Source organism: Chlorocebus sabaeus, chromosome 12 (assembly GCF_047675955.1).
Source record: "Chlorocebus sabaeus isolate Y175 chromosome 12, mChlSab1.0.hap1, whole genome shotgun sequence".
NCBI classification, from domain to species: Eukaryota; Metazoa; Chordata; class Mammalia; order Primates; family Cercopithecidae; genus Chlorocebus; species Chlorocebus sabaeus.
Window position 1 is genome coordinate 64,508,044 of NC_132915.1, and position 14,574 is coordinate 64,522,617.

The 14,574-nt window shown below is 48.8% G+C and overlaps 1 protein-coding gene across 6 annotated transcripts in view; it reads left to right on the forward strand.

Annotated features, from left to right (window-relative positions):
* The window catches only part of TMEM8B (transmembrane protein 8B), a 35,094-nt gene extending 20,904 nt beyond the window's left edge, over nucleotides 1–14,190 (forward strand). For 3 of the 6 annotated variants that reach the window (XM_073021761.1, XM_073021759.1, XM_073021760.1), the window contains 10 exons: nucleotides 931–1,064; nucleotides 1,339–1,607; nucleotides 2,208–2,533; nucleotides 5,808–5,901; nucleotides 6,100–6,223; nucleotides 6,311–6,453; nucleotides 6,642–6,820; nucleotides 12,588–12,734; nucleotides 12,908–13,024; nucleotides 13,272–14,190. In XM_073021761.1, the coding sequence (XP_072877862.1) occupies nucleotides 2,255–2,533; nucleotides 5,808–5,901; nucleotides 6,100–6,223; nucleotides 6,311–6,453; nucleotides 6,642–6,820; nucleotides 12,588–12,734; nucleotides 12,908–13,024; nucleotides 13,272–13,679 (1,491 nt within the window). In that variant the 5' untranslated portion in view covers nucleotides 931–1,064; nucleotides 1,339–1,607; nucleotides 2,208–2,254 and the 3' untranslated portion in view covers nucleotides 13,680–14,190. Of the gene's footprint in view, nucleotides 1–930; nucleotides 1,065–1,338; nucleotides 1,608–2,207; nucleotides 2,534–5,807; nucleotides 5,902–6,099; nucleotides 6,224–6,310; nucleotides 6,454–6,641; nucleotides 6,821–12,587; nucleotides 12,735–12,907; nucleotides 13,025–13,267 lie in introns of all 6 variants that reach the window. The other 3 variants (XM_073021758.1, XM_073021763.1, XM_073021762.1) reach the window with 2 other exon arrangements.
* The last annotated feature ends 384 nt before the right edge of the window (nucleotides 14,191–14,574 follow it).

Consider the following 14,574-nt stretch of genomic DNA (forward strand, 5'->3'; position numbering starts at 1 on the left):
GGATTTTCTCCAGAAGAGAAGCTGGGGGAGACATGGTTGATATCCTTTAGCAGCAGAAGAAACACAGTCTGAGGCTGAGGGACCAGACAGATTAGTGGGTCTCCTGAAGGCAGAGTTGGGGCAGGGGCATAAAAAATGACAGGATTTGGCTTTAGCAAGGTCAGCACTTCCCCCAGATGTTGTGATCTATTTACTGATTTGTTAATTCAGCAAACATTCATCTGTGAGGTATGCACTCTATGTGAGGCCCTGTGTCTAGAGGAACAAAAATCAAATAGGACAGAGTTCCTGTTCTCAAGCTGCTTATAGTCTGAGGTTGCCTGGAAGGTAATGAGTGGCCCAGCACTCATTACCTATGTAGGGCTGCTCATTACCTGGGTGTAATGAGTGTGAAAGCAGAGGCTGGACAAGCACGTGGGAGTGGGGCAGGGTGGGGACTAGAGGAAATTAAAGGTTGAGATTGGTGGCGGGGAGAGTGAGGGGGTTGGATTGGAGGCCTTGAAGGAGCTTTCCACCTCACCCCACTTTGCCTAAAAGAGCCAGTGTTCTAAGTTCCTGAGCCTGGTCCGGAATGGGCTGGTTGGAGATCACAGTGCTGCTGGGCTGGCCCAGAATGCTCAGGGGGAGAGGTTAGCTTGGGAGACGGGGCAAGCCAGGCCTGATTGTCAGGAGGGCCTGGGTTTGAATCCCAAAACCTCAGCCAGTGCTGAGGATCCCAGCAGACCTTGCAGACTGAGGTGGGACAGAGATGACCAGAAATGACTGCTCAGGCAAGAAGGACCTAGAGTTTAGAGAGACCTGGGTTAGAGTCCTGGGAGTGGTGGCCAGGGTGGGGGTTTCTCCCTGGCCCACCCAGCAGGTTCTGTTTGCCTTGGTTTAGTCATGCCCCTGCTGTCTCTCCCTCTCCTGCCACCCCTGCTTTTGTCCCAGGGTCTCCAGGATGAGTGTCAGTACCTCCTTCAGCCGCAGCTGATTGTCCGGCGTTTGCTGGACGTTGCTGTACTGGTTCCTGGCCGGCCCTCAGAGCAAACCCTCTCCCCACACAATCGCTCAGCGCTCTACAAGTAAGTCAAAGACTCCCCACACCTGGTCCTTTCCCACTTCTCTGGCCTCAAATAGGCTGCAGGGTTCTCTCTTCTCCGCCTACCTGCCTGGTCCCTGGGTGGGATCCCTGCCTCCCTCCCTCCCAGAACAGAGCGGGAGACCTGAACAGGCCTCCTTCCCACCCCACGCCCCCTCCTTCCCACCCCACGCCCCCTCCTTCCTAGTGCTTCCCTTGCCCTGTGTTCCTCTCGTCTCTGTTTTTGCCTTCTTACCCCCAACCTCTCCTCTGCCCAGGGTCTTTGTGCCCAGCTTCACTTACAGGGTTTCAGCACAGCTGGCGTGTGTGGGGGGCCGCGGGGTATCTGCCTGCCCCCTGTCACTGCGTCTGCGTCCCAAAGCCCCACCCCTGCACAACTCAAGCTCTGTGGCCTGTGGAGGTGCCTCGGGATGCCAACTAGAGCTGGCACTGCCCCCCTGGGGGCACTGGGTCTACGTGCGTGTGGAAACATCATCCCGGGGCCCTGGTAGGACCATCCGCTTCCAGCTGTGTGTGCGGTTGCAAGGTCAGAACCCCTGCATTTGCCCTAGTCTGTGCAGATATCCGTGGCTGGGAAGTGACTTGGGGTGGCTCTGTTCAGTGGCCCTCTGCCACATCCCTACAACCTCCCCTTCCCCACCCAGGCTCCTTCACGCTCCCTGAAGCCATCCCACTTGGAGCTCCAAGTTATTGAAAGGCTTTTAGATAACTTTTTTTTTTTGCATCTGACTTGAGACAACTAAAGGACCTCATTACTTTCTTTGATTTAATCTCTCAGTTTCCTGGGGTAGGCAGAGACATCCAGGACCTCTGGGACACTGTCCTTGCCAAAGCCCTTGCAAGTCAGTGAGACAGGCTGTCATACTTAATATCTGTTTCAATAGCATCTTCACTGCCTTTAGGGAAGGATAGATGACCTCGGTTCCCTCCAGTGTGGTATTGCGTTAGCTGTCACCATTAGGAAACCCCTATGACCCTGGATGCCCCACACTCCCAAGGGACATTGCATTCTAGTTCTCATCCTTCCCCACTCTTTGCGAAATGCTGTCTAGCTCAGATCTGTTTATGAGTAAGTTCAGGACTGTAAAGGCTGCAGGCCCAAGCTCTGGTTTCCTCTGCCCCACAGAGTGCCCACAGCCCGGCCTGCTTCGAGCCCTGGTCCCTGGAGCTGCCATGAACATGCCCCAGTCACTGGGCAACCAGCCACTGCCCCCAGAGCCACCATCCCTTGGAACCCCTGCGGAGGGGCCTGGGACCACATCCCCACCCGAGCACTGCTGGCCAGTGCGCCCGACTCTGCGCAACGAGCTGGACACCTTCTCTGTCCACTTCTACATCTTCTTTGGCCCCAGTGTGGCCCTTCCCCCTGAGCGCCCAGCCGTGTTCGCCATGAGGCTGTTGCCAGTGCTGGACAGTGGAGGCGTCCTCAGCCTGGAGCTCCAGCTCAATGCGGTACTCTTTATGGAGAGTGGGGAGGTTGCTCTCCCGGGGAGCTTGCAGGGAAAGGTGTCAGGGGTGTTGGGGTCTTTACCTCCTCCAGGAGGTAAAAGCCTATCCAGGTTGCTCCCACCCATCCTGACAATTAGAGACCATGACTTAGCAAACATGTTCGGCGTATTGACTCTGCTACAGATGGGCAGGTCAACCAGGTCGACTCAGTGTCTGGGGTTTCCCAGTTTTGTAGGCTCACCTCCTGCTCATTACTGGCCTTTCACTATGGCAGTTGTTAACCTTTTCTTGCAAATCTCCTTTGATGGGGAGTTTACCACCTCTTGAGGCCACACAGTTCATGTTTGGATAGCGCTGATTGCCAGAGGCATTCCTGACATCCCATCAAAATCTGTCTCCATGAATTTTTTACCCACTCATCTTTGATTCAGTGGGTAAAAGCCATATCCAGAAGCCATTTCCAGTAAATCTATCTCTGTCTTGTTCTTTTTTAAAGCAATAGACCTAATTTTTTTTAGAGCAGTTTTAGGTTGAACAGAAAGCACAAAGTTCTCATATACCCACTCTCTCACGTTTTCCCTATTATGAATATCTTACATTAGTATGATACATTTATTGCGTCCCAGTCCTATTTTTACAGCCCTTCAGATGTTACCTCCAACCTCCCAAAAGCTGAAGAACCTCAGTGTCTTTGGGGTCTTGGTATTTGGATCTCTCCCCTTCTTTCACTGTTTCACCTGGTCATACTTCTAGTGGTCACTGTGTCTCTGAAATAAGTGATCTGAGGTGGTCTGATCGAGGTGGCAGGTAACAAGACTTGCATTTGTGCTGCCTGAGATTGAGTTACTTTTTTCAGCAGCTGCATTACACTGTGCGATCACCTAGGGCTTGTGGTGAATTGAGATCCCTGGGTCTTTTTCCTTCCTTTGTATTTTCTTCAAACCAGTTGTACACATTTTTTTTTTTTTTTTTTTTTTAATTATAAGAGTAATAGGATCACATAAAAACTTTGGAAAATAGGGGAAAATATCTCCCTAATGCAACTGTTTAACTTTTTTTTTGAGACAGAGTCTTTCACTCTGTTGCCCAGGTTGGAGTGTAGGGGTGTGATCTTGGCTCACTGCAACCTCCGCTTCCTGGGTTCAAGCGATTCTTGTGCCTCAGCCTCCAGAGTAGCTGGGATTACAGGAGTGCACCACCACACCCAGCTAATTTTTTGTATTTTTAGTAGAGACTGGGTTTCACCATGTTGCCCAGACTGGTCTCAAACTCCTGGACTCAGCTGATCTGCCTGCCTTGGCCTCCCAACATGTTGGGATTACAAGTGTGAGCCACTGTGCCTGGCCCACAGCTGTTTTTGGTTTATGTCCTCCCATTTATTTTCCCCATTAATTGCTTTTTTTCTCTAGTTGTAATCAAGGGGCATACACATTTTGGTGCCAATTCGCATATTGTATTTTTGCAGTGAATTTTTGAACCTGAATGGAAGAATTTATGTCCCTCCTTGAGGCATTGCCTAATACTGGTTAGGGACTCAGGCCTTCTCCATTTTGTGTAATTCACACACTTGCAAAGCCAACTTTTTGTACTTCTTAGTCATTACTGTCAGCATTAAGACTGAGATGAGGGCGGAGCCCTATGCTGGCCCATTAGAGAATATCTTCAGCTTAGCTTTGATCCAATAACTTACATACTGTTCCCCCAGCCAGGGATCCTTTTAACTCTACTATCCTCCAGTTCTGAGGGCAGGGACCACTTTCCCATCAGCCAACCTGAGGCCTGGTCTGTGGCTTCATGTGGCCTTTTATGGGACATGGCTTAGAACTTTCTAGTGGTCCTGTTAGAGTCATTTATTCACCCTGAGTATATTTCTTATTTACATAATCAAATTCTCTCTTTGTTCTCGCTAAGACTGTATGTATTTTGTGTTTGCTTATTGCCATGCCTCTGGGCAATGACAGTGAGATCTTGATTCGACCTTGAAACTGTAGACCCTGAATTAGAGGACAGCCTTGCCCATACTTGTTGTTTCTTCCTCAGTACCCGGAAAATAGAAGCCTAGCCCTCCTCCAGCCCCTCACCCTTTCCCTCTCTGCATTCCTATCCATTCACTTTAATGAGCATCTGTTTACATTCCATCATCTGCATTCTATGACACGTGCTACCCACCTCAGCCTGTTCTGTTTATTCTGAAAGGTATTTCCTCCAAATATTTTGATTTTTTTTCTCCCCTTGGATCAAGAACTGGACATTTGGATCAGAGAACTGCATATACTTTTTTCTTTGGCTCCCTCCTAGAAAGACTTTCACTGAGTAATACTTTGGCATATTGCCCCGGGCTTGCATTGAAGGAAGTTATATAAGCAAGTTGTATGAAACTCACTCTTGTGGCTGAGGACAGGATGCATGACAACACACAGTGCTGCTTTGATGAGAATTTCTCTCAGAACTTCCCCTTTGGATGCTGTGATTCTCCAGAGACTCTGATTAGCTTTTATATTATGTAGTTGCAAATCTGGTAACTCATTATACTTCCTTTGCTTTGGTTGCTTGGAAGTCAATATCAAATATATGGCCTACATTAGGGACAGACTTTATTTTCCTATCCTGATTTTTAAGTTTCCCTCAGGCATTTATTGTATTCTATTTTATGTAAGCTGCCTCAAATCCTTCTTGAATGAGGTGAGTTTATGGCATCCTGTTACCTTTATTCTTGTAGACAACCCCTTACATTTACTCTTGCAGATTAGCTGGTTTCTTTTAATCCCTGCCATGTTGCTACATTTAATCTCTTGGGCATTCTGTTACCACCGTTCATACCTAGGATCATTTCACCTGAATTGGAGTGAGTGTCTTCATGCTCTGCCTGTCTTGGGGTCCAGGTGAAGATGATGGAAAACCTTACAATTGCCTTTGTCCACAATTAGTTTCTATAACTGGCAACAGCTCTCCTTCCCCTCAGTGAGCTAGATAGGACTGAAAAAGAGGGTGTTCTCTCTTGCTCGGACAGAATTGAAACACTTCTGCCCAAAGAACAGATTCAGAATTGGGCCTTGCCGTCTCATCAGTCCTTGAAAGATTTCTGCTGTGGAGGATCTGTTGTTTTTCAGTTTTTCTGTTCTAAGAATGGAGGTGAGAGGGCAGCTTTGGCGTGCAGAGCGCCGGGAGGAATGGGCTGTCCTTGGAAGGTGTGGGTTAACAGGGGTGGGAGTCCGAGGGTGGCTGTGGGTGGAGCTGGAGGATGTGGCGACCTCACCTCCATACCTACCCTCCCCAGAGCTCCGTGCGCCAGGAAAACGTGACAGTGTTTGGATGCTTGACCCACGAGGTGCCCTTGAGCCTGGGGGATGCAGCAGTGACCTGTTCCAAAGGTGGGGTGAGGAATGGGGGAGGAGAGGAAGCTGCAGTGTGGTAGGGGTGGTGGTGGTAGTGGCGGGCAGAGGTGAAGGTGGGGAGAGATGGAATGGAGGAATGGTAGGCCAGGGTTCCGGGAAGTGGGGGAAGGTGGGTGAGGGTTCTTGGGTCCTGACTCCTCTTTCCTCTCACTGACCCCTTCCTTCTCCCTTCAGAGTCCCTGGCCGGCTTCCTCCTCTCCGTCAGTGCCACTACCAGGGTTGCCAGGCTGCGAATCCCATTCCCGCAGACGGGGACCTGGTTCCTGGCCCTTCGCTCCCTGTGCGGGGTGGGGCCTCGGTGAGCGGGGCGGGGCGGGGCCAGGGCTGGGACCGGGACTCGCCCGGGGTGGCCCGGGGCCCCAGGTGACTGCGAGTGTGTGCGCAGGTTCGTGCGGTGCCGCAACGCGACAGCCGAGGTGCGGATGCGCACCTTCCTGTCCCCATGCGTGGACGACTGCGGGCCGTATGGCCAGTGCAAGCTGCTGCGCACACACAACTATCTGTATGCAGCCTGCGAGTGCAAGGCTGGTGAGCGGGCTGCGGTGGACTGGAGGTGGACCTGTGAGCCTGTGGGCAGGCGGCGGGAGTAGGGGAGTGCGCAGCCTGAATTGGGGACGGCTTTGGCAGAGCCGGGGTGAGACCACCCTCCACGGGCAGTGGCATAGGCCCATGGCTGCCGTCTGTCCTCTTCCATCCTGTTCCCTCCCCACCCGCAGGGTGGAGAGGCTGGGGCTGCACCGACAGTGCAGATGCGCTCACCTATGGATTCCAGCTGCTGTCCACACTCCTGCTCTGCCTGAGCAACCTCATGTTTCTGCCACCTGTGGTCCTGGCCATTCGGAGTCGATATGTGCTGGAAGCTGCTGTCTACACCTTCACCATGTTCTTCTCCACGGTATGCGGCTGTGTCTGCATCTTATCACTGGGTGCTTGTGCGTGGTGGTGGGTCACAGTCTGTATTTCCACCACGTTCTCCGAAGGTTTGGGAATGTACGTGCCTTCACTGTGTCTTCTACAGACAGAGACAGCAGTGCTTCCCAACCTATCATGCATAGAAAAGGGTCGTTTTTGTAAGGCACATTGGAGGAAATGAACAAAACTGTTCTCAACTTAATAAAGTAAGTTTGGGCCTCTAGCTGTTCCACACTCTGTCCACCCTGAGGGCTGAGGGGACCTTTACTCAACACATGGGCCAAGAAACTGGCCTACAGTATGGATTTGTGTCTACACAGTCACCGTGTTCTGTGTATGGGGGCAGGAAATCTGTGCTTTCCCCCACACCTCTGCATGGAGTGTCTTCATTTTCACCACATTCTTCCATGATGTGAGAGCTAGCTACTCTGAGCTCCCCTTCTCCATCACACTGGGGACTTCTACACCGTTAGCATGTTCGTTCCTGTGGTCTGAAATGGTGTCCCCATTCAGTCGCCATGCCACCTTGATTTCTCATGGGAACTTTGGAAAGATAGAGGGGATCTCTGTATTGGGGGATTATATAGGACAGTCTGACTTTCAGAGTCCTGAGAAGCTTTACAGACTCAACTATGTCCTGAGGCATTGTCAGATGTGGCAGTATCATATCACATCCCAGCTCAAAGGAGTGCATTTTGATGAAAATTAATACAGTTTAAAACCCCTCCATTCCCATTGCAGAATCGCCACAATCTCTTTCCTGTGTTTTCCCCACTCCTCCATAATCAGAAAAGTTCATTATAAGCAAGTGTCCAGAAACTATAAGGAAAGGTAGAGAAATGAGCCTGCTGATGTGACTTAACCCCCAAGTAGACTTTTTACCCCTGAAGTGTCACATCTGGGAATGTTTTCAACTCATCTCTAGGCTCTTGACACCATGTGACATGCATGTGAGCACTGCAAAAACTCTTAGATGATTTCAGACTCTCAGGCCTTGGCAGCAAGGATATCACAGAAACCAAAACGGGCCTTCCTGGTGTCCAGCATTACTAGGTCAGACATATGTCTAAATTAGAAAAATCATACCTCTCATCTGGGAGAAAGCAGGGACAAATGTGCTGAAACTGAGGGGCCTGGGTCCTGCTGGAGATTCATCCAGAGATGTGGAAGAAGAGGCTGCAGCCACGCTGCAGAGAGAGATCTTGGCTCTTTAAGCTAGGTGAGAAGCACATACCCCAGTTTTGCTTGATTGGCCCCTTTTTAGGCCTGCTCCCACAGTGCCTCATTCTATTTTTATATTAGACACTGTTTCTCTTTCGTATTGCCAGATGCCCTTTCTACTGTGGCTCACCAAATCCTCCAGCAACAGCTGTTCCACCAGCCCACTCTCAGCTACATGCAGATTGAATGTGATTCATAATTAGTAAGCCTACCTAAGTGTGTCAGGAGCCTGCAGCATGTAGGGAGAGCGTATTCACTCTCTGGACTTGACACAAGCATCCTGATTGGCTCCAGAGTGTTCAGTGCTAGATGATTCTTCCTTATCTGGATACAGTGTCTGTCAACCTGAAAAGACCTTCCTTGTAGCAGGGAGAGCCTCAAGTCACATAAAAAGCTCCCACTTTCTTTCCTTTTTTTTTTTTTTGAGACAGTCTCACTGTCGCCCAGGCTGGAGTGCAGTAGCGCGATCTTAGCTCACTGCAACCTCCGCCTCCCAGGTTCAAGTGATTCTCCTGACTCAGCCTCCTGAGTAGCTGGGACTACAGGTGCACACCACCACACCTAGCTAATTTTTGTATTTTTGGTAGAGACAGGATTTCACCATGTTGGCCAAGTTGGTCTTAATCTCCTGACCTCATGAACCACCTGTCTTGGCCTCCCAAAGTGCTGGGATTACAGGCGTGAGCCACTGCACTGGGCCAAAAGCTCCCATTGTCTTAAGTAAGGCAATAAGGAAAAGCTGCTGGCTTTGAGGTGTTGCCTAAAGCCCTGCTTTAACTCCTGTTCTTTTCCACATGGGCCAGAACATAAAGCTGTGTTTTCTCTTTTCCCTGTAGGTTCTCTGTGGTCCCTCCTTGCCATTCTTAGACTTATTTCATTCTGCAGCAGTGTCCATTTAAGGGCCCATTGGTCAAATTGCAGTTGTCAGTACTAGGACAGGAGATGACAGTTATCTTCCTTGTCTTCAAATAATCCAGGACAGTCTACACTTGGGAGTGGTAATTCATTCTTATCTGGGACATAGGAGCAGACAGTAGGGATTCAGGAGTTTACAGATATAAAATATGTTTTGGAAAAAAAAACAGGCCACAAACTTAGCATTTGATTTTTGTATATAGGCAAACAATTCAGGTAATGTTTACAACAAAATGACATATACTGAATATGTGCTGTGTTTCAGACACTGCTAATTTAATCCTCACAATAGTACTGTAATAGTTGATACATGCTTTTATTCTTGTCATCGTTTTTTTTGTAGATAAGGGAAAGTTAAATGTTTTGCCTGAGGTAGAAGGTGAGTATCTACCTTAGAATCTGGGTGAGCCTGACTCCAGATCCCTAGCAAGTAACAGATGAGCTATGTTGCTCCCTTTGCACTAGGGCAGTGAGCATGCATTGATATGCTTTTAACCTGACTTCAGTTTCTCCTAAGGCCTGGAGTATGTAGAAAAAGGCATGGCCGCAGTTTAGTAGTTCTCACCAAATTCTTAAAAGATAGGAGCCAGTCAAGAGATCTGAAAATACAACTAAGCCAAATATAAGAAACCATCAGGGCAAAGATACCAAAATTTTTGCTGTGCAACTTGAACCCATACTGTTCAAACTGTGTATCCGTCACAGTGTTCCTTGAATCCTTGTAATTAGATCTCAGAAGACCCAGACAGAGCTGGCATTCTGGGGCTGTGCAGGTGTCCTTGCTGATTGCCGACATCCTGGCTACAAGGCCACCTTCTCATTACCCCTTACATCCCTCAGACCATCCCAGGTCATTCTCAGTGTCCCTTGGCAAAATCCCGTAACTCTTTCCAAGAGAAAATGAAAGCAGAAAACAGGAAATAAGGGAGTAACAGCGAGTTCCGTTATATCCCAATATTGGTATGAATTAACTATGTTTGCATTTGTAGTCCCCATTCTGCAGTACCTGGATAGCCCATTTTGGACCATTAGATGTACTGTTACAAAAATGTAAAATTCCACAGAAAAAAATGTGAGGATAATTTCCCTACATTGCTTCATAAATAATGTCCAAAGCTGAGAAAGTTATCAACTTAGATTAGTTTGTAGTCTAATTTTTTTTCTTAAATTCCCTGATTTTTCTGTGTCACTTCTACTTTTTTATTGCTGTTGACAAAACGAATGCCAATCTAAAAATTAGTCCACAATTTTTAGTGGACTAATTCCCTCATGCTACAATTTTAATTTAACTCTATCCCTGTGGATTTTTCACAACCTAAAACAATCTCTTTGACCTTTTAGTATACTTGGAAGATAATCAGTCGCAAAATATTAGTGAGATGATTTCTTCAAATCCTCTCTACTCTGGAGATAATATCTCCATTTTTCTTTATTCTTCTTTTAGTGCAAACTCCTAGGAGAAAGTCAGCCCTTAATTATTCCCCTAGATGTGTCTTCAGTGTTTAGTGATTCAGCTTTGCCTTTTTTCTGCTGATATATATCTTCCTTTATCTGAAATACAGTACAAATCCCTCTTCCAGAAACTTCTGGGCATTTCTTTCTATGAACTTGAAAGTGAAGCATGTGGAGCCAGTGTTTGGTTAAGCCTGGATGTAAAATTAGTGCTTTAAAATAAAATCCAAGTCATAAAACAGTATTGGGGTAATTTAGTGGCCTATAGTACTTATGTCTGGTCTTGGAGGCAGAGAATAATCAATGTCCTATAACTAAAATAAAAAAAGACCAAAATATTGATTTGTTTAGGAACTAAATTAACTTCTAATGAATCAGCACATATAAATAGTTGAAAAATAAACCAGTCTCTTAGACATATTCAAACATTAATTACTTAACCATTTTTATTTATTTATTTATTTTTGAGACAGGGTCTCATTCTGTCACCCAGGGTGAAGTGCAGTGGCATGATCATAGCTCAGTGCAGTCTTGACCTTCTAGGCTCAAGCAATCCTCCCACCTCAGCCCCTTCTGCCCCCACCCCCAATTCCCTGTTCCCCACCAAGTAGCTGGGACTATAGGCACATGCCACCATGCCCAGCTAATTTTTGTATGTTTTGTAGAGATGGGGGTTTCACCATGTTGCCCAGGCTGGTTTGAGCTCCTGGGCTCAAGTGATCCACCCACTTCATCCTCCCAAAATGCTGAGATTAATAGGCGTGAGCCACTGCACCCAACCTAAAAAAAAATAATTCTAATGTTGATATGGACCTACATGAAAAGTCTCTGAAAATTTCCCAGTAAGAACTCACTTTTTCAATTTAACAGTATATTAAAAGGGAACCATGTCCCCAAAATAACAAGCCCTTTTGAAAGCCTGTAACACTCACTTAAAACATGTTCATCCTAAGGCAGTCTCTTCTTGCAGGAACAAAATTATTTACCTCCAAAGTGAAGGAAAAGAAAGAAGATAGATAGACAAGCTTGAGTCTTGCAGCTTAAAATTTAAAGGAATCAAACCCAAAGTATCCCGATGCCAATTCATATCCCAGGTTTTCTTCTTCATTTTGTTTTCTTTTTCTTAGATCCTAGCTTCTTCCTTTCCATATTTGTCTGTTGGAGTTGTAATTTTTGCAATTTGAATGACTGGATGACATCTTCAGTAGGGTCAAAGGAAACAGCGATTTCTTTTTCATCTTTTGTCTCTAGAGACTGACTTTGAGTATGTTTTCCAGTTCTTTTGGTGGCATCTCTGCCACTAAAGAGTTATCCCTAGAAAACTTTTTTCACAAATAAGGAAACACAGAATGCTGGAAGCCATGGCATTGTCCAGAGAGACAATCTGGACATGGGTCAGGACTACAGACAAGGGAGCTAGTGGCAGACTTTGCTTGGTTCCTTAATTAGGATGTCCAGTTGAGTTTGATCCAATTCCACTTCTGTTCCCTGCATCCCCTTCGAACCTCCTCAATAGTCTACTCTTCACTATGTTCTCCAGAGTGTAGGATGGGTGGACACTGTCCCCTCTCCATGTTCTTCCCCATGATGTGAAGTGCCATGCCTCTCTCCATGGCCTTAGGGACTGCCTTTTTTCTTACCTGCCACACACTCCCTGCATTTGCTGGGAGGGGATGAAGAGGGTCAGTTGGTGGAAGGCCTGAGAGTGAAGCCCAGTTCAGAGTCTGAGCTATCAGGGGAAACTGGGACATAGCGGGGAGATTTGGATTCTGGGTAGCCCAGAGCTTGGGCCAGGGATGGGGATTATAGGTGGGATCCATGGTGAGCATGAGGAGACGGGGACAGGATTGGCTTCAATTTGAGGATATCAGAACCCCCTGGCAGGGCACTCTCCACAACACCTTCCAGAAGCAGGAAGATTAGGAAGGTCAGGACCAGGGTCAGGGCTGCCAGATACATACTAGCTATGCAGCAGACTGGACCTCCTTACCACATTCTTCTCAGGATTTGGGGAGTCAGGCATTTCCCAGATCTTCTCATCTGTGACCTCTCACCTCTGCTGCTCTGACAGCAGCACACCACCCCTGGGCCCACCCCCTCCAGTTTTGTAGACCTGGACCTCTGCCTCACGTTCTCTCAATGCCTGTCATTTCTTCCTTCAGTTCTATCATGCCTGTGACCAGCCAGGCATCGTGGTTTTCTGCATCATGGACTACGATGTGCTGCAGTTCTGTGATTTCCTGGGCTCGTTAATGTCCGTGTGGGTCACTGTCATTGCCATGGCTCGTTTACAGCCCGTGGTCAAGCAGGTCAGTCCAGAGTGGGCCCTGGGGAACAGCCATGGCCAAGTCTTCTTGAAATCCACTTCTTGAAATGATCTCTCCCTGGGAGCATTTCCAAGTGCCTCTCATGATTCTGACCCAGCCCCTGGAGTGCTGTCTGTCACCTGGCCCTAGCCCAGCCCTGGAGTCTCTTTCTCTAGGTGCTGTATTTGCTGGGAGCTATGCTGCTGTCCATGGCTCTGCAGCTTGACCGACATGGACTCTGGAACCTGCTTGGACCCAGTCTCTTCGCCCTGGGGATCTTGGCCACTGCCTGGGTAAGGGTGGGGAGGGACGTTGGGGGAGGGTCCCAGCAGGACTTGGGTGTGGGGCCCCAGGTATCTGGTCCCCAGTTTAAGGTGGGCTTAGCTCTGTCATCATCACCTGCTGCTGGCAGTGTCCGCTCCAGTCTTAGAAGATGTCTTTAGGTCACAACCTAAAGAGGAAACCTGAGAGTGACCAACTGTGGCTTGGGTCCCAGGGCTTGGAATTCCTGAGCCCCACTTCTCTGTCTCCCCCAGACAGTACGCAGCGTCCGCCGCCGGCACTGCTACCCACCCACGTGGCGCCGCTGGCTTTTCTACTTGTGCCCGGGCAGCCTTATTGCAGGCAGCGCCGTCCTGCTTTATGCTTTTGTGGAGACCCGGGACAACTACTTCTACATTCACAGCATTTGGCATATGCTCATTGCGGGCAGTGTGGGCTTCCTGCTGCCCCCTCGTGCCAAGACTGACCACCGGGTCCCGTCTGGAGCCCGGGCCCGGGGCTGTGGTTACCAGCTATGCATCAACGAGCAGGAGGAGCTGGGCCTCGTGGGCCCAGGAGGGGCCACTGTCAGCAGCATCTGTGCCAGCTGAGAGGGGCTTTGGGCCTGGCCCTGGGGGGATATGGACGCTTCCTAGAGTTCTTTCTGGGGGCGTGGAGCCCTCTTAGAAGGAGACAGGCTGTATTTCTTGAGGACATGGAGTCTTTCTCAAGGACACAGAACTCTTCCAGGGACCTGGAGCCCTTCCCAGGACATGGAGAACTTCCTGAGGGCCTGGAGTCCCCCTGCATCATGGAGTCCTTCTTAAGGACTGGAGCCTATGCAGGCACAGAGCCCCTCAGGACCAAGGAGTCCCTCCTGCAGGTGTGCAGCCTTTCCTGGGATACGGAGCCTTCCCAAGACATGGATTCCTTCCCAGGGAGACAAACCCCTGTCAGGAACACGGATCATTCCAGAGGAGGTGGAATCTATCTTGGGGAAACCAAATTTCCAGATTTTCCCAGAGGCTCAGCAACTCTGGCCTCAGGCTTCCTTTCCAGAGGCAGCGTCTGGGCTGTGCTGTGCTGCGGAGGAGGGATTGCAGGATGGATGAAGCTGGGACTGGGGCTGTCTGGGTGGCTGGTATCCTCGTTTGATACAAGTCTGTGTGTCTCCAATGAATGATTGGTTCAGACTGGTTCTGTGCTGCCTTTTTTACCCCTGGGGTCAGGGGTGTGGGGAATGGGGGAAAGAGGGCCCCTCAGGGAATCAGCAGGGCTGATGGGAGCTACTGCTGGAGGCTTTTGTCATGCCGTGTACACAGTCTGATCCCGCTCATCTGGGCCTTGCATTCATTTCTAAACACCTTCTAATGTCCATTCCCCAATTCATATTGAGCCCAGTTTGCAATAGCTGAGAGGGGTGTGTGTGTGTGTGTGTGTGTGTGTGTATGCATACGCTGAGATGGTTTAAATCAGCGAGACAGACTTTCCTCATGACGCCCACACCCAACACAGAAGGAAGCCGAGATCCCAGGAAATTGGAATAGCAGGTACACATCTCAGGTGTGCAAGAAATATCACA